Source organism: Pseudocercospora fijiensis (genome assembly GCF_000340215.1).
Source record: "Pseudocercospora fijiensis CIRAD86 unplaced genomic scaffold MYCFIscaffold_2, whole genome shotgun sequence".
Lineage (NCBI taxonomy): Eukaryota > Fungi > Ascomycota > Dothideomycetes > Mycosphaerellales > Mycosphaerellaceae > Pseudocercospora > Pseudocercospora fijiensis.
The window spans coordinates 7,744,490-7,772,122 of record NW_006921533.1 but is presented as its reverse complement, the minus strand read 5'-3'; the positions used below and the strand labels follow the sequence as shown (position 1 = coordinate 7,772,122).

Here is a 27,633-nt window from a genome sequence, read left to right as displayed (position 1 = left end):
GGATTTGTTGCACAAGATACCCTTCTCGCAACGACTGACGGAGGAATGTAATGTAATACCTATCTGAGTCGTGCACCTCATGTCATATCAATATCACCATCAATTTGATGGACGCTGTCAAGATCTCACGCTAAGCCCCGCCACCGGGCGATCCGATCAGCGTCAATGCTTCATGCAGGTCCATCCCAGCCCACTTTCACATGCACTTCTGCTCTTCCCGTTCAACTTATCTCCACGATGCAATCACCCACACCAGACACGAAATACCTCAATGGCCGAAAAGCCACGCCAAAAGACCGCCATCATCATCGGCGCAGGAGTCGGAGGAGTCTCCACAGCCGCCCGCCTAGCTAAAGCAGGCTTCAAAGTCACCGTCCTCGAGAAGAACTCCTTCACCGGAGGCCGCTGCAGTCTAATCCACTACAACGCGAACGCCCACGACACTTCTTCCTCCTCCACCTACCGTTTCGACCAAGGTCCCTCCCTCCTCCTCCTCCCCCACCTCTTCCACCGCACCTTCCACGACCTCGACACAAGCCTCGAATCCGAAGGCGTGCACCTCCTAAAATGCGAGCCAAACTACGCCATCTGGTTCGGCGACGGCCAAAACTTCCAAATGTCCAGCGACCTAGCGCTCATGAAACGCGAAATCGAAAAATGGGAAGGCAAAGCCGGATATTCAAGATTTCTGCAGTACCTCAGTGAAGGGCATCGACATTACGAACTTTCGGTCGAACATGTTTTGTTAAAGAACTTTACGAGTTTGGGGAGTATGTTGAGGTGGGAGTTTTTGAAGAGGTTGTTTGAGTTGCATCCTTTTGAGAGTATTTGGGGAAGAGCGAGGAAGTATTTTTGGAGCGAGAGGTTGAGGAGGGTTTTTACGTTTGGGAGTATGTATATGGGTATGTCGCCGTTTGAGGCGCCGGGGACGTATAGTTTGTTGCAGTATACCGAGTTGGCGGAGGGGATTTGGTATCCGGTTGGAGGGTTTCATAGAGTTGTGGAGGCGCTGGTGAGGGTTGGGGAGAGGTTGGGGGTGGAGTATCGATTGGATACGGCGGTGGAGAGGATTTGGTTGAGTGAGGATGGAGGGAAGGTTAAAGGGGTGGTGCTGGGGGATGGCGCGAAATTGGAGGCTGATGTGGTGGTGAATAATTCGGATCTGGTCTACGCGTATGAGAATCTCTTGCCTGAAAGTGAGTATGCGGAAAGTTTGAAGAGTCGGCCGGGAAGTTGTAGTAGTATATCTTTCTACTGGGCTTTGGATCGACAAGTCCAAGAGTTGGGAGCACATAACATCTTCTTGGCTGATGAGTACCGCGAAAGCTTCGACAGCATTTTCAAACGACATCTCATCCCAGACGAACCGAGTTTCTACGTCAACGTCCCAAGCCGAATCGATCCTACCGCAGCTCCCGAAGGCAAAGACAGCATCGTCGTCCTCGTCCCGGTCGGCCACCTCATCGAAGACAACCAAACTTCTACACCTACCTCCCCAAAAACCACAACCAAAACCCAAGACTGGCCCTCCATGATCTCCCTCGCCCGAAAAACCATCCTCTCCACAATCACCTCCCGCACAGGCGTCGACATCACCCCTAACATCCTGCACGAACTCTCCAACGACCCTTCCACCTGGAAACAAACCTTTAATCTCGACCGCGGCGCAATCCTCGGTCTTTCACATTCTTTCTTCAATGTCCTGTGCTTCAGACCTACAACCCGAGCTCGAAGACCGAATCCTCTCACAGACAAGTACGTGGCGAAATTAGGTGTGGTGGGTCGTGTGTTGGAGGTTGTCATAGATTTTTTTCGGGGGAGAAATAGGGATGTACAGGGTTTGTATATGGTTGGGGCGAGTGTGCATCCGGGAACGGGTGTGCCGATTTGTTTGGCTGGTGGGGGGTTAGTTGCGAGGCAGGTTTGTGAGGATTTTGGGGTTGAGGTTCCGTGGGCGCAGCATAGTGAGAGGGGAGGGGAGAGGGTGGGGAGACTTGATCGCTTGGAGAGGCCGGTTTGGGTGGATAGTTGGGAGCAGTGGGTTGGGATTTTGCTGGTGCTTGCGGTTGGGCCTTGGGTGTTTTGTATTTTGGGGTTGTGGTGGGGAGGAAGGGGTCATTGATGGATGTGGTTTGGTGATTGATGTTATACGATCTGCATGCTTTCTGAAATTTTCATGCTATATGCTCCGTTGGAAACCTTTTCGTCTAATCTTGTATACTGCTGCTAACACACGACATCTGCATCCACATCCTCTCCTCTCCTCTCTGGGCCTTTGGTAACATTTTCAGCAGATTAGGTAGGTACCAGTCAATCCCCTTCATTGTAGGGAGAAAAGTAAGTGAGTGACTAGATGCTTTTGCGCAAAATATCTTTACAAGTCCTCAATAATGTAGACCCATTCCTGAGTCAGGTGCATACATACTACTGTACCGCTCAATTTCCTTCAGCATGGCCAAGCTGTTGGAATCCCGGTGCCTCCCGGGTTGACGAGAGGCGTCGAGAGCTCGCCAAACAACCTTCCCCTCATCAACGGACTACGGACCTTGCCAGCTTGTTGCCGTTTCGGAAAGATATGACCAACCCCGCCTTCACCTGACCAGACCAGAGAGGAAAAATCTGCGCAGGCGGTCTGACTCTGACATGGATTTTTTGACCCCACGACTTCTGGCGCGTTTGATGAAAATTCTGGGTTGCGGGGAGTGTGCAGCTTATTATTCGCATCGAGCCTGTGTAGAATATTGTCGGCTTTCTCGGCTTCAGCTTCAGTCAGCAGCAAAATGACTTGGCTGTTTTACAGTAGAACTACACGTGATTGATGAGAAGAGCATTACTATGTAACCCTTCCAACTTGTCAGTTAGCGCGGGGAGAACCCTACACCTCCGAAGGAGGCTTAGCAAGCATATATACCGCTATTATCTACTAAATATTGCTCTTCTAGCTCTTTCTAAACCCTAGAATCCTCTAGTATATCGTAGATATCGTGTTGTTAATAATCTAGTAGTATAGACCCTTCTAAGGTGTTATTAATCGTCGTTTCTACTATCGTTTCTACTATAGTTAAGACTGCTTGTATTAACCTCGACTAGTAAGGCTAATTAGCTAACCTATTTAGCAAAGGTATAACTACTAAGCAGGCTCTAGCCTTCTCGAAGTTGCTATTATCGGTACGGATAGTATATCGCTATTAAGTTAAGTAGAGGCTATTTAGTTAGCTATATATGCCTTAAACTAGCACTTCTCGTAATATATACTATACTATCTTACTAGCCGAAGAATAGGACTTCCTACGAGGCTTCCTTATCGACCGTCCGGACTTATATTTTATAGAGATAATCGAAGCTCTTTAGGACGAGTTTATACGATTAAGGCCTATTTCGGAGAGTAGTAATAGTATAGTAATTAAGCCGCGGTTATTAACGAAGGTGCTAAAGAAGAAGCTCGGTTTAACTCGGAAAGAGATATAGCGAGAGGCGAAGGAGCGCAATCCCTTCTTAAAGGCATTATAAACGATTAGGTGCGCTAAATAGCCGGTCGATCGATTAGTGTTTATCGACGAGACTACTAGTAATTAGAAGATAGGTTAGCGGAAGTATAGATAGTCTCCGAAAGGTATAAATTACGTAGATACGTAGTATACGAAGCGAGAGGTTAGATAGTTAGTTTTGCTAGCCTTTACGCTATACGGGTACTTGCCTTATACTCGTGTTTACTAAGGATCTATTAATAGTAATCGTTTCTACTTCTAGTTAACTAAACAAGTCCTTCCTTGCCTCGAAGATAGTCCGCCGATAATATTTATTATAGATAATACTAGTATCTACTATAGAGCGAGGATTAAATAGGCAATACTAGAAGCTAGCTATTACCTCGAATTTCTACCGCTATATTCGCCGGATTTAAACCTAATCGAAGGTAGCTTTAATCTACTAAAGAAGGTTATTAAAAAATATAGAGATTAGCTACTAAAATTTGTTAGCTTTTAGGATTACTTACTATAGTGTTTATATAAGTATAAGGGCAGAAGGGCGCGTAGACTATTTGCTTATACTAGTTATAATATAGATAGAGTCGATATTCTATACGATCTAGCTGAATTTGAATATACTACTAGCGCGGCTTAGAATATAATAGCGCTTAACCCGGAAGAGTCTTAATAGATAGAATAGGCTTAGAATACTACGCCTTCGATACTAGATAATGCGTCGATAGTGTATTATAACGGTAAGAGCGATTATATGTAAGCAGGGTATATTAGCAGGTAGATAGGGTAGTAGTAGGTACGAGTAGTATTCGATAAGAATCTAGGAGGAGAGGGAGGAAGGTAGGAGAGTTAGCCTAACGCTAAGCGCCAAGCCCTGCCTAAGGCACTAAGACCCTAGCTTTACTCGGCCTAATTATATGCCAATTACGTATAGCCTCTTTAGCTCTAATATACGCTTCCCTTCTAAAGGCTACGCCCTCGTAGCCTGTCTATGTTCTACGACCCCTATTGCCGCTAACTTAGCAAGTCTAATAAGCTGCTTAGCCCGCGCTAAATTGAATACTTAACTACCTAATTATGTAACTATGTTAAACCTTACCTTTTAATATAATGTCTAACTTCTAACTGCGCTATCCCTATATACAATAAACTATAAAGTGATATATATCTACAAGAATTAAGGGCCTTCGACTAATTACAATACGAGCGCGTCTTCCCTACTATAATAGGTAGACGTACGAGGTATTGCAGCACTGCCTCCGTTCTAAGTAATGTCGTACGAGTTCTCTGCGTCTACTCTAACAGACCTAGAAATGTCCGCTCCGAGGATTTGTCCGCTTCCGAGGGTTGTTCTTATTGTTACGAGGGCCATTATTTACTATCGTAGTTTCACTAGCCCTAATTAGTTAGGTTTAGCAGCCTTCGAGTGTTAACTAATTATATCTTTTTAAAAAACTTAGTTCTTCTAGTTTCTATAGGTAAAGGCTATTATAAGTGCAGTAGTAGAGGTTCGCCTCGCTTAAAGGGTTAGATAGATCGAGGAGTAACCTATTGTCTGCAAGATCGACCCCGGCTAGCTTAGCTCTATAGTTTTGCCCTTAGTTAGTTAGTCTATTAGTCGCTCAATCTTTTAAGCGGCTTAAAGTTTTAATTAAAGTTTTAATTAAAGGTGCCTTAGGCTCGTAGTGTAGGTAAGGTTGTGTCCGTAGGTATAGTAATAGTAGCAAGTAATATTAACAATAGCGACGCTAGTCGTCTTAGCGCTAACTTTACCTTGCTTTTCGATTTCCTTCTTCGACTAATAATATACTCCGTAATACTGTTACTAATATAGCCGCGTTAGCCGCCGGCGCACTGCTAGCTCGTAGCGCGATACTATTACCTTTATTACCGTCATTCGTACGCGCGCGCACGTCGCCCTTGTCGAACGCTTAGGTCTCGAGGCCTCGATAGAATAAAGAATAAAAGGGGGACCTATAGGGCGCATTAGTAAAGAGGTAGAATCCTCGAAAGAGCAGTCGATTAGTTAACAGTTATAGCGCGTTTATTAACGCTCGGTACGCATCCGTTATCGTAGTATAGTCTTATTGTCCTTTACTAACAATTGCTTGCCTCTAATTAGTTAGCTTAATAGCACCCCGGGGGTAGCATTGTTCCTAGGCCTTAATAATAACATTATAAGCTTTTGGCCTTCTTCTTGTTCTTTACGCTAGTCTAATACTTATCTAACAACTCGGTTATATCCTTAAAGGAACCTTTAGCTTCCTATAAGTCCTATTTAGGTAAATAGCCTTGCTATCTTAATAGGTACTCCTTCTTGCCTTTCCTAGTCCGGTGCTATAGGATACGTTCTATAGACTATAGCTCTTCCCTATCCGCTAGTATGTCTTCGTGTTTAGTAGGTGCTTCATCCCCCTCGCGTAGATAATATAGCTTAAGGAGGGATATATAGAAGGTGTTATAGATAGTATAATAGGGAGGAAGCTACAACTAATAGGCCTATACGGAGGAGCCCTTAACTTCTCGAATGCGGAATAGGCTAATGTATCTTAGTGCGAGCTTAGGCCTTGTTTTGCCGTTAGGTAATAGGTGTTTGCGGATACGGAGGTTCTTTGTACTAAGCATAACTATGTCGCCTTACTTGAAGGTTATTAGTATATAGCGCTTATCGTAGTAGGTCTTTTAGTACTCTTAAGCCTTTGTCAACTTCTCGGCTATCTTAGTATAGATTTCTCGCATCTTCTAGACACGTTCTATTGCCGCTAGCGTTTCTAGTACTTAACGCGCTTCCCTTTCCTTGCGCTCGGCCTCGAGCGATAGTAGGTCTTGTAGTATAGCAGCGTTCTAGCCTATTATAGCTATGTAGGGCGAGATCTTGGTTAATAAATGTATACTATTATTGTATACGAATTCTGTAGGCTATAGGAGGTTAACCTAATCCTCGGGGTTCTTATTAATATAGCTACGTAGGTACTGCTATAGGGTAGCATTCTGCCTCTCTATCTAACCGTTAGTCTATAGATAGAAGGCTGTTAATAGCCGATGCTTCAGTCTTAGCTATAAGCAAATCTCGCTCTAATAGTAAGATATAAATGTCGAGCCCCTATCGGAGACTATCCCCTTAGGGGTTCCCTAATAGGTGCAGAAGATGTTACTCTATAGCGCCTCTGCTATATTAATAGCAGTCCAATCCTTACGAGTAGGAATATAGCGAGCACCCTTAGTAAATCGGTCTATAATAACTAGTATAGCGTTAAAGACGTCTTTGCTTCCTCTTCGCTTAGTAGAGGGAAGACCTATAATAAAGTCTATTATAAGCTCTATAAAAGGCTTCTTTAGAATAGGGAGTAAAGACAACTCGCTAAATAGTAAGTGCTTTAGTACTTTAACTCGCTAGCATACTATACAGGTTTGTATATACTCCTTTATATACCGCTTACTATTTAGCTAGTAGTATGTGCGCGATAGTAGCTCGTGCGACCTCTCTATACTATAGTAACTAGCGAGCTCACTATTATAGTGCCTCTTTAAAAGCTCTTGTCTAATCGATTGTTTAGCGAGGACATAGTATCTGCCCTTAAACTTTAAGTAACCTTTATCGTCGATCGACTAGTTATTACTCTTGCTAGATCGAGTCGCCCGTCTACTTATAAGCTTATTAATACGCTCGATAGCAAAGGCGTCCCTCTGCTAAGTATATAATAGCTTATCTATAAACGATTAACTATCCCTATTTGCAAAGTCGTTTAATAGCACCCGTGCTATCGAACGAGGTACGCATTGTATGCATTTAATAGCACTAGTAGCCGGAACTACTATAACCTCTTCTGCAGTGCTGTCGCTATATAGGCTATTACTGTAGATAGCAATATCTTTAATCGAGTTATTATAGCTCGAGCGATCTATGTCCTTTCTTTTAACGTATACTAGAAGAACGACAACTCCGCTATAGTATTTGTTGTCGCCGCGGGGTCCGGAAGTCCGCTTAATCTACGCTTGCTTATTAATAATACGGGCTATAGCAATCTTATACTATAGGGTTAGAAACAAAGAATTAATGTATTAGGTCTCGCTATCGTAATTAGGTCGCCTCGATAGGCTATCGGCAGGGTTACTTACGCCTAGCCGGTATAATATATTAAAATCAAACCTAGCGAGGTAGACGGCCTATCTTACCTATCGACCTATAACCCTAGTAACCTTCGTAATTCTACGGAGGTTATTATAGTCTATATAGACCTAAATAGTATGCTAGGCACTATCGAGATAGTAGCGCTAGTACTTAAAGGCTTTAACAATAGCTAAGAGCTCTTACTCGTAGGTCTCGTAGCGACGCTTAGTATTAATTATCTTCCTCGAGAAGAAGGCAATCGGGTGCTAGTAGGTGTTATTAGCCTGCTGTAACATAATAGCTAATATAGCGAACTGTAAAGCGTTAGTCTCAATTCGGATCTATTTGCTTAGTACGAAATAGTGCAACAAGGGGACATTAGTAAAGCGTTGCTTTAGGCCGTTAAAAGCGGCTTGTGCTCTATTAGTCTATTTGAACTCTCTAGTTAGGTTAGCCTTAGTTTTGGTAAGCTTAGTTAGGGGCATTATATACCGTAAATAGCCCTTAATAAAGCGACGATAGAAATTAGCGAAGCCGAGGAACGACTATAGTTCCTTAATAGACGTAGGAACAGGCTATTTAGTAATAGTTTTAATCCGATTAGGATTAGCCTTAATACCCTTAGTCGATACAAGGAAGCTAAGGAAGGCTACCTCCTTAGTAGCGAAGGTGCATTTAGAAGGTTTATAATATAGTCTATAGGCTCGTAGGCGGTCGAGGACCTTGCGTACTACGGCCTAGTATTCTGCAATATTAGGTAAATGTATATAAACTAGGATGTTATCTAGGTAAACTATATAGAGATAGTCTAATAGGCCTAAAAGGGCTCGATTGATATAGGACTAGAATGTTGTAGGGGCATTAGCTAGGCTAAATAGTATAACTAAGTATTCGAAATAGCTATAGCGAGTACGGAAGGCTATTTTCTATTCGTCCCCCTTACGAATACGGATACGATAGTACGCATCCTTAATGTCTAGTATAGTGTAGTAGTAAGCCTTAGAAAGGCGATCGAGGGTCTTATTAATAAGGGGGAGTAGACAGCGGTCTTTAATAGTAATAGTATTAAGCCTACGATAGTCGATATATAGGCATAGGCTACTATCCTTCTTTAGTACGAACAGGATAGGGGCACTAGCAGGGCTGTTACTATACCGAATGCGGCTATTAGCTAGGTTTTCCTCTAGGTACTTACGCAATATAGCAAGCTCTCGCTTACTAAGGTTGTAGAGGGGGCTAAAAGGAACCTCCTTGCCCTCTATAATGTTAATCTTATAATCCGTCTTCTTAAACATAGGCAGTGTCGATGCTAGGTAATGTTTAAATATATTAATATAGGTCTCTCGAATAGGCTCTAGTATGCGAGCAAGCTAATTAGGATTATTAGGGGGCACAGGTTTATCGTTATTACTACCGAGTAAATCGGTAGTCGGATTAGCTAAGGCAGAGGCTAGTATTAGGTTGCTAATAAATAGGACCCTAATATTATTAGGACACTCGCTAACATTAATGTATTTAATGTCCTCTTTCCTAGCGATTCTAAATCGCTACTTCTGAATCCCTAAGTCTATAGCTATAGCGTAGTACTTAAGAACAGGGTTGCTAATAACAATAGTAGCTCCCCTATATAGGTTGTCTATATCTACTGCGTAGGCAGTAAAGTCTAGTAGGCGTTTATTTCCGAGGTTATCCTTTAGAGCTATAGGAACATAGTAGGCCCTATAGGTTAAGTGCCGAGCGTTATTAAACTAAGCAAGGGTTAGCAGGTTAGTCTTTAGCAGTTGTCGAAGGTCTAATTGCTTAGCTAGGCGATGGCTGATAAGGGCACTAACTGAATTTCCTAGATCTAGTATAACCTTAGTTTAGTAGGTAGTGCCCTTCGTGTCCTGTATAAGGCAGGAGCGTGTTATAGCTAGCACAATGTCGATAGTCTTACGCCGTACAAGGCCAATAGTTAGTACGGCGCTTACTCTTTTTTCGAAGGTTAGCCTACAGGGGTAGCGTTAGCTACTAAGAGGTGCTTTCGGTGTTTAGCGGAAGCACGATTAATTCGGGCCTAGTCCTTAGGTTTGTCGCATTAGCCTAGTAGATAGCTAGTGCTATTACAATTGAAGCACTTTAATCCGGTTAGTAGACTGCCGTAGCTGTTGTTGTTAGTTGAGCGGTTAGTACTATAGGGATACGAGCCCCTTCTACGGCCCCTGTCGCGGCCTCCTTTGTATAGCCGGCGGCTACGGCCTCTTCTACGGTTATTATTACTATTCCTATTGTTAGTATTATTGTTATAGTAGGAACCCTAGTTTCCTCCGCGGCTACTACAATTGCCGCGGTTAGTACTAGCTAGTCGGATCCTCGATTCTAGTCGTTATTAGAGCTAAACAGCCCGTTCGGCTGTTTCTACTTCGACTATAAATTAAATGCGTATTAGATTAGCTTGTTCGAATACACGGCGACGGTCTAATTCGAGGATAAGCTCCTATCTAAGTTTTAGGCGTATCTCGGAGATCTATATAGAATTAGTCTTAGGCGGAAGGTCGTCTTTAAGAGTTTTTAAATAGGCCTCGAATAAGCGGGCCGATTGATTAGTCTTTTGTTTAGCTCGAAGATACAGGTCCTAAGCATGTTGTTGCCTTAGTATAGGGTTTCTAAGGGTGTCTAGTATAATAGTCTTGTAGGTTTGCTACTAAATAGCGGTCTGATTAGTAAGGGAGTTAAAGTGGTTATCCTAGGTGCGTTTTAGGTCGCTATTAATGTATTGCATAGCGTAGACGACTAATAAGTAGTCATCTAGCAGCGCTCTTAGTGCATTGCGCTAGTTAAGCTCGCAGTTACGAATGTAATCATTATATTGCTTCCGACTAGAGCTATTAAATACGGTACAGTCCTTGAGTTTAGCATCCTTCTTTTAGACTGAAACGGGTAGTAAAGAAGGTCCCGCTATTAGTTTAGTTGTCGGGGCTTCCTAAAGGCGACGGAGCTCGAGGAGATTATCCTTTAGCTATTGTTCTTAACGTAGGGCAGTAAGCCTGTTTTAAGTAGCTTCTTGAAGTCTCCCTAATAGTTAAGGGCTAAAGGCTAGTTAGCTATATCGTCGATTAACAATGTTGTTAAGAATGTCGTTAATAGGCAACTCCGGGTCGTTACCTAGAATTATAGGTTCTTCTTTAGTAGGCTCTCCGGCAGGCTCTTTAGTAGGAGGCACTTTAGTAGGTGCTCTAGTAGGCACTTTAGTAGGCGCTTTAGCAGGCACTATGCTACTAGTATTGTCGTTACTAGCGCTACTAGCGGTAGCACGGTTGTTGTTTCGTAATAAACCGGCTATTATAAGGGGCGACACTAATAATGTATTGTTAGCCCCTAAGATGCGGATATAGCGGAATTAGTAGGTATCGGTCTAGTACGATTAACTTAGTGTAATAGGTTATATAGAAGGCCTTACTTAATAATTGGTATCCGGGGTTTCTTTAGTTACTTCACCCTGCTAATCGCGGGGATTTAGTCTATACGTAAAATCGGCTTTTCTTAGTAGGCTATACGTAAACATCGATATAGTAGTAGGTTCCAGTCCTATATAGATATCTAGGTGTATGTAGTATTAAACCGCGAGTCTAAATATTATATTAGCGAGGTTATCCGAGTGTGTAGTGGCTATAGACCTTACTGCCGCCGATTATTATATAATCCCTTAGTAGGCGCGTCCACCTCTATTCTAGCGCGTATTCTATCTCTTTATAATATAGTATTCGCTACTATTGCTATTGCCGTCGATATAGTAGCTCGGAAGGGTAGAAGGAAGAAGCGCGTACGTACTAAACGGCTTACCGAGACTAAGAGGCTCGAGAAGGTAGTAGAAAGGGTTATATCGAAGGCTTAAGAATAGAGGTTACAAGACAGGCGCTTCAGTCTAAAAGAACTGTATAAGAGCGAGGGCGCCGAAGGCCTATATTCGCGTGTTTATTAGCGATTGCGAGGTCGTAGTTTATACCTAGGTCGCGAGCTAACTAACACCAAACTTAGCAAGAGCTAGGAATTAGCGCTAGCGGACTATTGTCGAGAAAGAGACGCTATAGGCATGTTTCTTCCGGTGTCGCTTATTATAGTAGTTGCTATAGATATGCTAAAGGACTCGCTAGCGGCTGACTCGCTAGCGGCTAGTAATAGTACCCTCGCAATAGCACTATTCGGTATAGACTAGGCGGACCGCTTCCTAGCTCGATATAGCCTCCGTAAGGTTAAATCTAAACCGATCGAGAAACAGCGCAAAGAGGCCTACGATCTAGCCGTTATAAGGTCGTAGTTTAATCGATTTGAAGCTATATTGCGGCGGTTGAAGGTAAAGCCTTAGAATATATAGAATTTCGACGAAACTAGTTTTCGGATTAGAATTAGAGGCTGCGAATACGTAGTAACGCAGGATACGAAGCGCCGTATATAGACTAAATGCGATACTAATCGTACTTACGTTACTATCGTCGAGACAGCTAACGCGTATAGCAATGTAATAGATTATTAGTTGATTGTTAAAGGTGTAATAGTATAAGAACGATAGGTGCCGAAGGAAGGTAAGTCTACTACTACTGCTACTGCTATTGCTACTTCCGAGTCCGAGTCTACTGCCTAAGGCAATAACAACGTTACTTGCTAACTATACCCTCGTTATTAGGTAAGGACAACTTCTTGATTACTATTAACGAGTCTAGATATATAACCGACGACACTGCAATGTACTACATCCGCTAGTTTAAGCGTAAGACGAGGCCTAACGATCCGAGCGAATAGAGGCTGTTATTATATAACAATTATGGCTCTTACTGCTTTAAGGAATTCGCTGCCTTCGCGAAGAGACATAGGATTTAATTATAGGGCCTATAACTATATACTTTACACTTTATGCAGCTATTAGACGTTATACTATTCTAAGTATATAAGACGAGGCATAGACAAGCAGTGCTCGAGGCTATATACTACGGTGTTAGTAACTTTAGAATACCTAAGTTTATAGAGGCTCTTTCTACTATTCGGGCGAGGACATTTACTTCCTATAATATAAGGTCGGCATTCCGCAAGATAGGCATATTCCCGGTAGATAGGGAGGTCCCTTGTCGACATATTCGAGAACAGTATAGTGCTGCTACTAGAGATTAGAACTAGGAATTAATTCAGGAGTCGCTAGAATAGAAAGAAGCCTAGCAAACAGAAGCCTTAGCGATAGCAGAGGAAGCGATAGAGGAACACCTTATTGCTGTTAAGCAAGGCCGTTCTGCTAATTCCGCTATTGTCGACCTAAATAGCTAGTCTTACGCTAATAATCGCTACGTTAAAGAGGACCTCGGAAACTTAATTGCTTAGGGCATATTATCGTCGCCTCTACTAAACCGATATAGTCGCATACCGACCCCCGAATTGCCGCAATAGCTGCTCGTTGCTTCGACAAGCCCTCGTACGATTAAGGTATCGCGTAAGGCTATACAATCTCGCCGTAACTTCCGACGTTCTTATCTAAAGCCGGCTCTAACGGACCTCGCTTTGCTATCGCCCTTGTTTAACCTATTCTCGTTATCCCCTATAAAGGAGGCTTAGGCTATCTACGACCTATCTATTAAAGCCGCTCTTTATAAAGGTAAAGAATATAAGCGCAAGTTTAATGCTATAGACACTGTCGAGAAGGTACGGAAGAGGCAAAAGGAACAGCCTAATCGCCTTGTTCGAGCAGGTGCTATTAAGGCTAATAAACTCCGCTCTTAGCTTATATAACAGGACAAGGAAATAGCACTCGACACTTAGTAGAGGGGGCTACGAGACGCCGAGACTGCTGTCGCTAAGGTACGTGCCTATCGGTTAAAGTGTAGTAAGGCCTTCCGTATTGTCTTTAATAACAATAGCAAAGTTAAGTTTACAGAGGTAGTATTATAGTTAGTCGCTATCGATAAGCCGCCGCCGTTACGCGTCTTTAACCTTTAACTTCTTAATCGCGACAATACTATTACCTATAAAGACAGCACCCGCAAAATCGGCGATCCGTACGCAGATATTATTAAGAGATATAGGCGATATAATAAGGTTAGCGACGACGGCACCGTTACCGCGACGTAGACACCTATATAGCTAATATCGCTTCCCTTACGTACGTGCGACTCGGACGAAGAAAGCGACCTTCTAATATAGCGCGACCTCGCCTCGAAGCAACGATTAAACGGCTTAATCTCTTAAGAGCCGGATATACGATTGAATTGGCTTAAACAGATAGAAGCGGTGCTAGCTAAGAACCTGTTTCTACAACTCTAGCCTTATCTACTACACCCTCGCTACTAACCGGAGGCTACTTAGAAGAAGAGATATTTCTATAAAGCACTAAAGAAGTCGGCTAGATACAAAGGTAAGGTAACAGCGACTAGCAGTGCGGCCTGTCTAGTAAAGATTAAAGACATATAGGACAGTAGTAGCTAGCTATTCACTCTAGCGCAGGAAGTAGTCTTTATATGCTCGAGATATAGGCCTACTTATAAAGTCGTAGATTACATAATTGACGCTAAGTATGCGCTAAGACGGCCACTACCTAATATCTACGTTGTTTAGTCGACAATTCTACCTCTACATATTCACCTGTCTATTTACAAGCTACTTATTAGTCTATATCCCGACAATGGCACCCCTATCGAACGTTTCTATCGAGATTTACGTATAGATTACTATAGAAAGCGCGATTTTACGTTTGGCTTAAATCCCCGAGCTAGGCGAGGGGCGGAGTGTATAACAGAGCCTCGGATACGGTTACTTCGATAGAATAGTACGTGTAGGTCCCGTTCTTCGGGCGTAATATAGTTAGATTAGTCTTGTTCGTAGCTATACCGCTAAAAGCTTGAAATAAGGACTATCTAGCTACTACCCTTAAAGGGTAGATCGAATACTATATAAGCAGGGTATATTAGCAGGTAGATAGGGTAGTAGTAGGTACGAGTAGTATTCGATAAGGATCTAGGAGGAGAGGGAGGAAGGTAGGAGAGTTGGCCTAACGCTAAGCGCTAAGCCCTGCCTAAGGCACTAAGACCCTAGCTTTACTCGGCCTAATTACATGCCAATTACGTGTAGCCTCTTTAGCTCTAACATTATAAGGACGACGAGGAAGAATAAGAGGTTAACTTTAACGATTTCGAGTAATGTAATTAGTTAGCTAGCGCGCGGCAAGCGCCGTAGGCAGGTTAGGGGAGAATAAATATATACGAACGCTAGCTTTGCCTATCGATAGATTGTGCTATAACTAACGTATTATATTAATTAATTATATAGGGGCTAAATAAGTGTAATTACCGTAAGAATCTCCCGCTTATTACAAGTTTATAGGTATTGTAGTTATATTAAGATCGAAGCCTAAAGATAGGTAGAGTTCCTAAAAGTTCTCTTCTTCCTCCGCCTCGGCTGCTTCCGTCGCTATAATCTTATCCTATTTCTTCCTTATAAACTCGATAATAGCCTTCTTTAGTTTCAACCGTATTCTATCTACGCTATTTAGCGCCGCTAGCTAGTCGTCCTTTGTTAGGTTATAGATAGTCTCCGGCGTCTATCTAGAAGACACGAAATAAGCGATATATAGGCGTAATTCGTCGCAATCCTAAAAACCGCGCTATAAGCTAACCTAATTAAAGAATTCGACTATTAGCTTTAAGGACTATATAATATTGCGAAGCATCGCCGGAGGGTTACATAGACTAGTACGAGCAAGAGCGCGAATAGGTGTTTTCGAAGGAGTACTAGGAATAATACTAGATCTACGTAGCTTGCTATCTAAGAAGTGTCTTATCTCGTTACTAAAGGAATTAAGGATAATAGGCTAAGAAGCGATAGGAGCCGGTCTACGAGGTAAGTCGCCCTCGCTACTACGTACCTTTATCTTTTTAACCTCGCCCTTCTAGAACTATAACTTAATCTTCCTCTTAATAACTATAACCTCGATCTTTATAGGCATCCGATTATCGAGCTTACTAGTTGTCTCGTTACGCTTCTACTCGCTAGAAGAGATAGCTTTATAAGCCTTAATTATTGCGGCTTCGTAGAACGGAAAGTAGTTCTTACTATAGTCCTTTAAGGCCTTATCGCAGAAGCAGGCATACTTACTAGCCTTATAATAATTTAGACAGTCTTTATAGCTATATAAGAAGTCTCTAATAATATAGTAGTCCTACCGCTTCTAGGCCTCTAATTTAGCTATTATAACGCCGGCGTTAGCAAGCTGAATTAAGGTTAGATTTGAAGCCGGTTTACTAGGCTTCTTACTACCTAAAGGTCTAGCGGCAACTAGCCTCGGTTTAGTTAAGAAGTTAATATTAATAAAGACATTCTTCCGCAAAGCAAGTACGAGGCCTTTAGCAACCTCGAGCGCCTTACTATAAACCTCGTTACTATCGATATTATCTCTACCTTAGTACTAATCGCTCGTTTATACGTTCTTTTAGCTATCCGCTCTAATACGGATAATAACTCGATTAATTGCCGCTAGTTTATTAAACTCCGCTATCTTCGCCGCCTACGCGTTTCTATTCTAAGCTTCTAGCTTGTTAGCCGACAAGAACTTTATCGGTTTATATACTATTATCCGCGCTGCGCCCTTCTTTATTATATTAAATAGAGTCTATTATCCTTTATAATAGAAGGTCTCGTCTAAGAAAGAGCTAGGTTAAGTAACTGTAACGTTGCCGGTAGCGAGCGTAGTAGTACTGCTACTAGTAGTAGCCGCCTCCTATATAGCGTTAAAAGAGGAGAAAATAGAGGTAATAGCGGAGGAAGAAGTACCTATTTTTAGTAGACAAACGTTACTATTATCCTTTGCTAGTACTATAGCGGTCTCCTTGCTTCCTATAGCGGAGGGCATTGCGATTAGATTAGGCTCTTCTATAGTAGTCGCTTTACCCTTCTTGCCGGCGGTAGACCTACTCTTAGTACTACTCTTTACCTACCGAGTTGTACTAGTACCTCGCTTTATTAGCAGTAGACTAATAGGCTTCTCGAGAAGCTCCTAGACCTTCTTCTTTAAAGCAGAGACTATAGAGTTAGCTTATTAGTCTTCTAATCGCGCTAGCGGTATACTAGTAGTCGTACGAGTCGGTCTTAGCGCTATTATTGCGGTTATAGTCTTTAGAAACAGTCAAAATACGCTTATAAGGGCTAATTCTCTATTGTTTAGCTATAGGTAGGAAGAAACACTAGATTCTATATACAAAACAGCCCCTTTAGCCCACCCCTGAGCGGCTCTGCGGAGGAGGAGGCTCTGCGGACCGTACTGACAAGTTGGAAGGGTTACACAGTATGTGTTGCATGGCTTTTGAATGGCGCTGACGACGGAGAACAAGAACAGTGGAACACAAACAGCAGCAATCTTGATAGGGATACTGTACCCGTCTCGGCTGGTTCTATGCAATTCGGATGTTGATGGTATGTGATGACAAAGCTGGATGCGGATCCCGATCAGAAGCAAGTGCAAAAGGAAGAGGTTGGTGGCACGGCACGGCACGGCATGATGGACGCCACGATGACCAACCATACGGACTGCAGTCCGCGTTTCTGCTGTGAAGACTCATGTCCTCGATGTCGTGGTCAAACGGCAGCAGAAGGACGAGCGCGCCGATGCATAATCAGCAGTCGTCGTGCCTCGTTGCTTCTCGCTGCGCGTGCAAGTCGAGTCACTCACCGACACCACACAGAATGAGAGCATGAGCCATCACGAGATCACCAGTCGGCCCAGAGCGCCACAGAAGCATGTGGCGGGGAGGTGTTGGAAGACATCTGCCACGGTGGCCAATAATACTACGGCCTCGTGTCGTATGGAATGGGCCAGCGTAAAGTCGGCATTGGTTGATATAGCGGCCGCGGGACATGCTCCGTCATCAAGATGAAGAGTCATCACGCGTCGGCGGCCGTCCACTTGCAGATGCTCTGGGCGTGGCGCGACCAAGCTTTCTTCTCGTAGCCTTCGCGTCGATCATCGACGCTTGGGCTCGAAAATTTTCAGGCTTGGAGGAACACAAGCAGAGCGCATCCAATGTCAGAGTTGACACTAGCGCGATCTGGTGACCATAGCGCATCAAGCAGAGCGATCGCTGTCGATCTCATCTCCCTCATCATCACCATCACCACCATGGAGTATCGCCAAGCGGCTGGCTACGATGAGACCATATGCCGAATGGAGAGCAGCCTGAGCAGAGGTCACAATCACGGAAGTGGTGGCTTTGTATCCAGCAGCGTGAAGAGCGACAATAACGGTCTCGTCAACGACAATGCTTCATTGTGCCTGACAGGTTGCACAGCACATCCAACAACGCATGACCGCTTCACAGCCACGAGAGCTCCGTAAAGTTGTGATCGCGAAAGATTGGCTCACCGCACGCGTGGTCGGCGTGTGCGGAAGCTACTTGGAAGCACAGGCGAGGAATTTACAATTTTACACATGCGCTGCTAGCTTCCACGCCAAGGCATCGCGAGCTGGAATCATCTTCTACGTCATGCATTGTGTCTGTTGTCTCTCCCTTGCGTCTCTCAAAAGGCGCCCACGGTCGCGCGCTTTGCTTCTGTACACACCTCTTCATCCCTCCCTACGAGCGTCACGTCCACTCCCAGACAAGACACCCCCGATCAGTCAACATGGGCAATCAAGCTCTTCAAATCAACAGTATGTCACGGGCCCTCGGAAATAGAACGAGGCACGCGCTGATCTCCTCTAGACGCCCGGGTCAATGGCGGTTCTGCTCAAATCGGCATTACCGTTCGTGGTAGCGATTGGTACTGGACAGTGTGCGCAGTCATGACCGTCGCTACCTTCGCCTTCATCGCTCTTTCTGCCACAAAGCCACGACAGGACCGCATCTTCCACTACATCACCGCCGGTGTGACCATGGTCGCAGCCATCGCCTACTTCACCATGGGCTCCCATTTGGGTTTCACTCCCATCGATGTCGAGTTCGCGCGCAGCGGCCCGAAAGTCGCCGGTGTCAACCGTGAAATCTACTACGTTCGATACATCGACTGGTTCATCACCACGCCACTCCTCCTCATGGACCTGATGCTCACGGCCGCCATGCCATGGCCAACAACCGCCTGGGTCATCCTCGTCGACGAAGTCATGATCATCACCGGCCTCGTCGGTGCTCTCGTCTCCTCTAGCTACAAATGGGGCTACTTCGTCTTCGGCTGCGTAGCACTCATCTGGATCGTCTACGTCCTCGTCTGGGAAGCTCGCAAGCACGCCTACGGCGTCTCCTCCGACGCCGGCAAAGCCTTTATGTTCTGCGGCTCGCTGACAGCTCTCCTCTGGACCCTCTACCCCATCGCATGGGGCGTATCTGAGGGTGGAAACGTCATTGCTCCAGACTCTGAGGCTGTCTTCTACGGTATCCTCGATATCCTCGCTAAGCCGGGTTTCGGTGCTCTGCTTTTGTGGGGACATCGCAATATCAGCCCTGCTCAGCTTGGTCTTTCGATCCGTGATTATGACGGTACTGATCCTGTCATTCATGAGAAACGTCATGGGAACAACGTCACTAATAGCTCTAATGGTGTTAAGAATGGCTCTGGCGCTGTTCCTGCGAACGAGACTGTTTAGAGAAAGAAAGCAAGAGAGTCAGGGCCTTGATCGCACTCAGTCGTGCGTGGATGAAGAAAAGAAGGAGAAAGATGCTCATCGCTCCGCCCCACAGTGCTTCTTGGATCCTTTGGCGCTTTGCTTTGCTTTGCTTTATTTTCAAGATATCCCCGGCCTGCGATGGATGATTCATGAAACGTTGAGGATGAGATAGTTTTGGCGTTGCTCCAGCTGCTTTTTATTAACCTATCTCTGTAATCTCTGTATCACACGACATCTAATACCTCTACTGCGTACAACGAGAAGGCTTGCTACTCTTGCCTCCGGTCTCAAATCAAGCTCATAGATCTATTTGAGGTGGGTGGGGGGTTTTGGGTAGGAGTTGGAGAGGACGGGTGAATATTGTAAGTACTGTAGTTCGCCGTTGCGGACATACTCCTCTGTGTGGTGACGTCGGAAAAGGAAGTGAGAGAAAGTCATCCTCAATTGGGAAGAACACGATCATGTTCGCAGGAAGGAGGCATGGTCGGTCTTGCCATTGCTCCACGCCCTATCTACAGCCCTCCTCCACCACCCCAGTCGAATATCTTCGTCGTCCACATGTAATCTCGCACTCTTCAGTGCGCCGCAACGCTGGTCATCGCCTCTTTCCTACCCTATTACGCTGTCACCACCGACCTGTTGCTGGATATCGTTGCGTCGGTTCTCTTGGAAAGCACGCCACATGGTTCCTGCAACCAAAGAAAGCACCAAAGATCGGGAGACATTCATATCGCACCGACACCGACACCGACACCTGCTTGCGCTCACTTCACTTTCAAGAATTCTTCGCCCCGGCCTCGGACCCTCCTATCGGCATCGACGCGGAAATCTTCATTCAAAGACGAGTCTCGCGAGCGCACCTTCTTCAACCATCTCGAATGCTGCATTCAGCGTGAGTGAGGGCCATGCCGACTTGAACCCTCGCCACCCTGCTCCCACGTAGCATGGTGTCTCCATACTTCCCTCTCATCGAAATCGATGGTGGAACTTACTACCGGCCGCCCTACTCCGCGCCAGATCTTCCGAGCACGCTCAGATATGGCATGGTCCCGATAGCCGTCCTGGCGACCTTGTCTGTGGGGAGTACCATCACCCTCATCGGATTCATCGTGAGCCGCTTCATCACCTGGAAAAATCACTACCGGACCTTCGTTGGCTACAATCATTATGTTGTCTTGGTGTTGAACCTTTTGGTCGCGGATCTTCAGCAAAGTATGGCGTTTCTCATCGAGTGGCATTGGTTCAGGAAGAATCGGATTTTGGCTCCTTCGACTGCGTGCTTTGCGCAGGGTTGGTTGCTTCATTCAGGAGATGTTAGTAGGTAGGTGTATGGTGAGAGGCGTTTTGGTGAGAAGACTTTGGCTGACTGTGGAAGTGGCTTCTTCGTCCTGGCTATTGCATGCCACACCTATTACACTGCAGTCTACGGAAGACGCGTCGGCAACAAAACATTCGCAGGTTGCATTATCTTGCTCTGGATACTGGTTTACTTTCTCACTGCCATCGGTGTTGGGCTTCGAGGGCACGAATTCTACTTCACTGCTGCCGGGGCATGGTGCTGGGTGAGTTGCAGATTGAACGAAAGTCGAGATATCTTTTTGCTGTTGCTGACCGTGAATGAAGGTATCGCCTGCTTTCGAGCTTGATCGCCTCTGGTGCCACTACGTATGGATATTCGTCGTCGAATTAGGGACCGTTGCGATCTACCTCATGACGTTCCTTGCGTTACGGAAGAAGACGTCCCAGCTCTTAGTCGGCAGCACGATTTCAAAGTACAGCCCAAATCCAGCTACCATCAAGGCAGTGAACCGCATCACAATCCTCATGACGCTGTACCCTCTGGTCTACGTTGTCCTGACATTACCTCTGTCTGCTGGTCAGTGTGTTTGTGCAGGCCTTTTGATATATTTACTGACTTCCTGCAGGACGCATGTGGTCCATGTCACATGGCAGCAGACCAACGAGTGACCTATTCTCCTGTATTGCAGGCGCACTATTGACATCATGCGGCTGGGTAGACTCACTGCTTTATACTTTGACTCGAAAGCGACTGCTCGAAGACTCCATGCCAAGCAGGTCCAGAAGCAGAAGAACCACCGACGGAAGTTGGGAAGCAGACGGCGTTGGGAGCGCGGGAACAACACCCACGCGAACAGTGGCCATTGAAGGAGGAGCGCCGGAAGACCTTAATATGAGGACTTCTGGCAACGGTGGTGTGCGGTTGCCCAGCGCGGTATTTCCATCATCGAGCGGTAGTATCGATTCAATCCTTCCAGGAAATGGGCTCAATGGCGCAGTGAAGACCGAAATAGCAGTTGGTCATAGGAAAATCTCCGAGGTAGATCGGTACGAGCTGGAGGCACCGCTGCCTGCGAAACGATGAGAGAAGCAGCAGAGTAGAAATTCCTCAAGATAGCACGACGAATCGAAGCATCCCATGCTGCACCTTCACGGGAGTAAGTAGGTCCAAGTTCACAGATTATGAAACATTTCACTCCCTCTGCCGAAAACCTTGGCACTCCCATCCCTCTGCACCAAATACAACAACTCATCCCCCTTCACATCCTTCCCTCCCTCCTCATCCCCATCAAACCGATAAACCCCTCCCCCCCTCGTAATCCTCAAAACCCCACTGACATCCTTCGCCGCTCCCGTCTCCAGTTCCCGAACACTCAGCACCCACCCCGCCGAATGTGCCTGACTCGTCACAAACGCCGCCGTTTCCACTTCCATGGGCGTTGGTCTCGTCGATTTTACGAGCGGTTGGTCGGCGGAAGATATCAGGATCGTGGAGTGCACTTGACTTCGTAGGCGGAGGAGGAAGGCGTTTAGTTCTGGCGTTGTGGTTGGGGTTGTGGAGAGGAGGATTTCGGGGGAATCTAGGATTAGAAGGAGGAGGGGAGGGTTTTCTTTTTGAGAGGTGAGGAGGTGGGATATTTGGGGTTCGGAGGAGGTTGTGAGGTTGTCGAGGAAGGTGAAGTGGTTTGATTTTTCGATGTTGAGACCCTAGAAATTTTTGGGAAAAAATCAAAGGATTTAGTTTTTGTGTTTTTGTGTTGTTTTTTTGATATGGGAGAGAGAGGGAGGGAGGATGGGGGGGGGGGAAGGGATTTTATGGGGGGGGGGGGGTTTTTATTTTTTATTACCGTTCCACGTCGGATTTCGGTTTTCCAGAATTTTTGGTCGTGGAGCCAGCTTATGAGTATGATGGATACCGGTCCTTGCTGCGAATCTTGTGATAAAGCTGCGCCGATGAAGCGTGTGGTGAGCCAGGTGGCGCTGCATGATAGGGTGGATGTTAAGAGGGTGAGAGAGGTTTCCGGTGGGAGGTGGAGGTAGGGTTCGAGGGCTGAGGGGAGGGGTCGTGAGGTCATGTTTCACGATTTTCTTGTTTGAATTTTTGAATTCCGGTATGCTCTAGGACAGGAAGTGGTGGGAGCGAGATTGTTTTTGACAGGTCTGATGAGAGTGTGAGTTTGGGTGGAGGTTGTTACTGTATCGGGGATGTCTCGGACCGAGGAAAGTCCGATGGCAAAAATAACAACACTGGTGATCTGCTTCTGCCACAATCCTCGACAATCACAACACCTGGCAACTCCGTACATATTGTACTCACTTCGGGAGCAGAATGCTGTACGTGCTCGGCTTCCATCCGCGCGCACGCAAGTTTGCCTCTCCTGCTTGGACAGCAGTATGCCTCATACCTTCATTCGGGCAAAGACCTGTGCTGCAAGGCCGGCACGGTAACCAGCTAAGACCGAAAACTACCAATGTGACAGAATCTAAGAAGATCAAGAAGCGGTGGTCCAAAGCTGAATATGAACAAGTTGTGGCGTTGCGCCAACAGGGCTGCACGCTGAACGAGATCGCCGAATTGACAGGCCGAAACATCAACAGCGTGTAACACAATACTCAGGGGAAGGGGCAACCGTTTTCTTCGCAGCGAGACCAGCCACCAGAATGAACTTTGGTCGCCAGAAGACTGCATGCGACTGAGGGAGCTCAGAGCACGCAAACTTCGTTCACATCTCCCCTACTATCCATTAGGAACTAGTTAAAGAAGAAAAAGAAAAAGAAATAAAATTTTCGCCTACTTACTTCTACTAATAGTACTTAAACCTATATCCTTTATACTCTATATTATAGTCGTATCTAGCGTTAATAGTATAGTCTATAGATCCTAAGAGTAATTCTATATACTACCTAATAGGAGTAGTTTCTAGTATTTTTCCTAGATATTCTTTAATATTATCGTAAGGATATAGATATCTATAATCTACTAAAACGGTTAATACGAGAGTAGTAACTTAAAGGAGGATCGTAGTAGTAGTAGTAGTAGCGAAGATAGTAAGTATAGACCGTATAGTATTTAGTTTTTTTCTTACTATTAAAGTAGTAGATACTATTCTACGAAGGGATATATATAGAAAGAGGGACTCGGAGAGAGTAGTACTAATCTTTAAAAGAAAGTTATTATAAGTACTATACCTATCTACTTATACTCGTATCTAGAAAAACAATATCTCTAGTCCTTAATATAGTAAAGTAATTATAAAACCTATACTAGGATAGACCTTTTTCCTAATAAGGTAGAAAAATAAGGAAGATTATAGGGGACGTCTTACTATCCGGTACTCGAGCTAGTAATAGCTAATACTCTAATAAGACAACGCCCCTTACTACGTTATAGTAGCGACTATTAGTAAGGTACGACACAAAGTGCCTTAACAGCTTGTAGCTAGCACTGCACCCTTCGCTAGACCTTGTAGGTAGGCTTGCTAGCTCTAGGAATGTCCTTGCTATTAGTCTATAAGCGTTAGTCGTTAGGCGTATAGAATCTTCCTAGTTAACTTCGATAGTCTTCTACTATATAGCAATCTATATAGATAGCTTCTATACGCCTTAGTCCACTCCTTTTTATGTCTACAGCACTAGCAGGCCTTCAAAACAGTCACCAGCTGAGTTTAGTACTTCTTAGCAATCCAACCGCTTCAGATTGTCGGTCTTATATACCCTGTTGAAGAGCCCCCGAGCCTTGCGACAGCTGTTTTGTCCAATGGGAGAGCGGCGGATTGTGCCTATATTAAGTTGTAATCTACCACTCGGGCGGCGGACGCTACAATCGAGAGTAGCAGTAAGACTGTGATGACTCCATCTCTTGTCTAATCCCGAGATTTTCAGAGCCCGAGCTGTTTTTGCTCCACGTTGAACACGTAGCAGCCTCTGGAATGGTGGTCCATCATCGTGAGGCCAGAACAGAAGAAGCAGAAGCGTATGACAGCTGCCGGCTCTGTCAGCGTGAACTTGGCCTGCAACAACCAAGCATCGGGCGGGAGGTCCCTTCGTTGTTCAACTCGAGGTAGAGTTGAGAGAGGGCTGTAACGTCGCGGGAAGGCTGTGAACAAGACCAGACTTCTGCTCGTGCGCGTTGCTCTGCACGTGAAACTGCCCTGCGCCCCCAAACCTTCCTTCTGGCAACGAAAATACTGCACCGGAAAGGGCTGCAACGGAGGGAACTGTGTCTGACAATGACGTCCATCTGCCGGGTGAGGGATGAGTGGTTTTCAAACATCGGATAATGCCATTTCAGGACCGCTTCTCATTCGCGGAATATATGCAAAAATTTGCAATGGTTATTGGTTGGTATTCTTTCCTTTCTCATCGTGGCAGTGAGCTTCGTTGGTTGCAAACTGCCACGACCTCATGTCAGATGGTGGGCCAATGCGTGATATGATTGTCGAGCGGCAAGGAGAAAGACTCGATATCAAAATGACTTGCAGCATCTTGCGAAATATCCATGCTGTAATGCGACATCCAGTCCTCGGTGTGAGAGACTTGATTCATCAAATGCTGAGTTTGAGCTGCGATTTCTTCGAGGACGCCGGATTGCGTGCCGACATCACCGTCGACGGAGGAATCGTCGTCGTCAATGTCGGCTGCCACTGGAGTCTGAAGTGCTGTCACTGGATGTGCGTAATGTGGGATCAGCTCGTGGGTGACCATTTGGTAGCTGTCGATATCGTTCCAGTTGTGCAAGAAGCCTTCCGACAAACAGTACAGCCCGGTCTGCCTGTTCACTTTGTACATATCCCGCAGTTCGTATTGCCAGTCAAAGCGAAAGCTTTCTGCAAAGGCGATTGATGCTTTCCCAGCACACTTGTTGATGCCCTCCTTGAGGAGGTGATTGCGCACCTGAGGCCAGCCAAAATAGTCGATAACTGGTGGATGGGGGGTAGCCGATTGCTGGCTCGCGGTTTGCTTCATAAATGCAGCAGTCTGTCGGCGCTCCTGATTCTTGGGCTGTATTTTGTAAAGCAGATGGCATCTCATGCCCCAAAAATGGGCGAATCTCTCTACGGGCGCGGCGCGGTACCACAAGCCCTCGTCAAAGGCTCGTAGGAAACGCCAGACAATGTCGAAATGATGAACTCTTTCGGCGGCATCCCACCCGTGTACGATGGCACGGCTGAGGATATCCATGTCTTCTTCTATTGTCGAGAGGTTGTCAGGAGTTTGTTCGACCTTACTGATGGCTGCGTTGACTCTTTGGAAGTAAGATGTGTCATCGGTCTCTTCACATAGCATGCTGATGCCAAGTACGATGAGGTTGCGAGAGGCAGGTGCCACCTTCGCTCGAGCCTTTCTTGCCGCCGAGTCTACAGGCTTCGGTATCTCTGGAATCCATTGATCCTCGCTGGGAGAGTCCCAGTTTGTGGCAGATATGGGGTCCGGGAAGCTAGAAGAGCTCTCGGCTGTAGAATCTGCTGCGCTTTCCGATTTCAACGCTTGCGTCTTCTCCGGCGAAGAGTTCTGCTCAGCCTTGCCGGTCTCTTGGACAAGCGACCGAATCTTGCCAACTAGACCTTGGAGCTTGTCGATTTCTTGCGCTTGCTGAGATGCATGCTGGGCCAAGTAGTTCGCTCGATTGTCTCCACTGCTTTCGCTTAAGTCGGCCACGGTCTTCTCGAGATGGGCGATGTAGGCCTTCGTCTTCGCACGGCTCGCTCTCTGCGCTTCACGGTCGTGCGCTCTCTTCCTTTCAATTCTGCAGGTGCTCATCGCGTCACTGTTGCGTCGCATTGTGTGCGCAAGAAGGATGCTGAGATGCAATGGCGAACGTGAGTTGAAAGATCGAGCTTCATCCCAAGAGGACCAAAAGCTGACATGCCTCGCGACCCCAGCAGAGTATAATCGCGGGGCCATCGACTGGGGTGAGGTGGAGGAGGAAGAGGGGAAGCCGAAATATCTCCGCGACACGCCATATCGGAGGACTTCACAGAAAGGAGCAGCTGCTGACTTTGTGGTGTGCTGGGCATCGGGCCAGCCAGCAGGGATCGCGTGGCTCTTGGAGGCTGTGTAGGAGCTGCATTACAACTAGGGGTGCCAGGTTGTTAATCACGACTAACGTTAGCAACGTTGCTAACACCATTAATAACGTTGATATAGTCGACTAAGTAGTTAATAACCTAGGGCTAAAGGCCGCTAACTAGAGGTAGAAGGTTATATATATACGACTAGTAATATAGACTATAGAACGAGACACTATATAGACTACTTCTTGCTATAGAACGAGACACTTCTTACTATAGAACGAGACACTTCTTGCTATAGAACGAGACACTTCTTACTATAGAATAGACTACTTCTTAAGCTTAATCGCTCGGCCGCTAGAGCGCTTATCTAAGCGCTTCTACGCTAGCATAGTTACTATAGGTCTCTAGATATTACTAGCTATTATTGTCTTATAAGAGCGACTAGCTAAACAGTAAGTAATTAACTAGAGGGTCGTACTTACTAGAAGCCTAGCTATTAATAGGCTTAAAGAATAGTAAGTGCTATAATAGTTAACTTCTAGTCGGCATTAGAAGCGCCTTAAAGAGCGCTTTATAATTAACTAGCTTATCTTCGAAGTCGTTGTCTTCTTCTTAGAAAGCGGCTAGACCGTATAGATTAAACAGCTGTTTAAGGTTAGGTATATAGAGATAGCGAGGGTTACTCGGTAGTAGGCAATAGTCGTTTATTATAGCTTCTTCGAAGGCTAGTAATACGTCCAATTCCGCCTTCCTAATCTCCTTCTTAGTTGCTAGCTATCGCTGCTATATCTCTCGCAATTTAGCTTGTCGTTGCCTTCTTACTACCTCTTCTACGGGTCTTCTACGCAAGGCGCGGCTATTTATATAGATATAGGTATAGTCGTTAGTACGAGTAGCGGACAGCTTCGAGCGATAGTCGTTCTATATAAAGTTTATAGCGCTAAAGGCTCGCTTAGAAGGCACTGAATTAGTAGGTGTTCTATATAGGCGGAGGGCAATCTCTATAATAAGAGGTACTTTGCGAGCGATAAAGTCCTAATAAGTAGTAATATTGCCGCGCTTACGGTGCCGACTAAGCTCGTTATTGCTAATAGCAAAGAAGCGTTACGTAGA

The 27,633-nt window shown here is 45.5% G+C and overlaps 5 protein-coding genes across 5 annotated transcripts; 3 read left to right on the top strand and 2 right to left on the bottom strand.

Annotated features, from left to right (window-relative positions):
- Positions 1-271: 271 nt before the first annotated feature.
- On the top strand, positions 272-2,122 carry MYCFIDRAFT_29348 (uncharacterized protein; the record flags this gene model as incomplete). Its single annotated transcript, XM_007924140.1, has 1 exon — positions 272-2,122. The coding sequence occupies one exon, from the start codon at positions 272-274 to the stop codon at positions 2,120-2,122; it is 1,851 nt and encodes a 616-aa protein (XP_007922331.1).
- A 16,015-nt stretch (positions 2,123-18,137) lies between these two features.
- Positions 18,138-19,460, top strand: MYCFIDRAFT_56178 (uncharacterized protein). Its single transcript, XM_007924410.1, has 2 exons — positions 18,138-18,256; positions 18,309-19,460. The coding sequence occupies exons 1-2, from the start codon at positions 18,229-18,231 to the stop codon at positions 19,184-19,186; spliced, it is 906 nt and encodes a 301-aa protein (XP_007922601.1). The 5' UTR covers positions 18,138-18,228; the 3' UTR covers positions 19,187-19,460.
- Positions 19,461-20,196: 736 nt separating this feature from the next.
- On the top strand, positions 20,197-21,275 carry MYCFIDRAFT_118421 (uncharacterized protein; the record flags this gene model as incomplete). The annotated part of the gene is made up of 4 exons (XM_007925877.1): positions 20,197-20,528; positions 20,583-20,769; positions 20,831-21,083; positions 21,133-21,275. Coding segments are annotated over 4 exons (915 nt in total), but the record flags the coding sequence as incomplete, so codon positions are not given.
- A 2,656-nt stretch (positions 21,276-23,931) lies between these two features.
- Positions 23,932-24,919, bottom strand: MYCFIDRAFT_207008 (uncharacterized protein; the record flags this gene model as incomplete). Its single annotated transcript, XM_007925876.1, has 8 exons — positions 24,735-24,919; positions 24,562-24,708; positions 24,412-24,516; positions 24,358-24,369; positions 24,310-24,323; positions 24,195-24,251; positions 24,119-24,147; positions 23,932-23,945 (listed from the first exon to the last, which is right to left on the bottom strand). Exons 1-8 carry the CDS (start codon positions 24,777-24,779, stop codon positions 23,932-23,934), a joined length of 423 nt encoding a protein of 140 aa, XP_007924067.1. The 5' UTR covers positions 24,780-24,919.
- Positions 24,920-25,490: 571 nt separating this feature from the next.
- MYCFIDRAFT_162549 (uncharacterized protein) lies at positions 25,491-26,305 on the bottom strand (the record flags this gene model as incomplete). Its single annotated transcript, XM_007925875.1, has 1 exon — positions 25,491-26,305. A coding segment is annotated over exon 1 (795 nt), but the record flags the coding sequence as incomplete, so codon positions are not given.
- Between the last annotated feature and the right edge of the window lie 1,328 nt (positions 26,306-27,633).

Excerpts from the sequence above, each read along its gene's own strand:
- MYCFIDRAFT_56178 (XM_007924410.1), top strand. The coding sequence starts at position 18,229 with ATGGGCAATCAAGCTCTTCAAATCAACA. Across the intron at positions 18,257-18,308 it reads TCAAGCTCTTCAAATCAACA|ACGCCCGGGTCAATGGCGGT; the intron begins GTATGTCACGGG and ends GATCTCCTCTAG.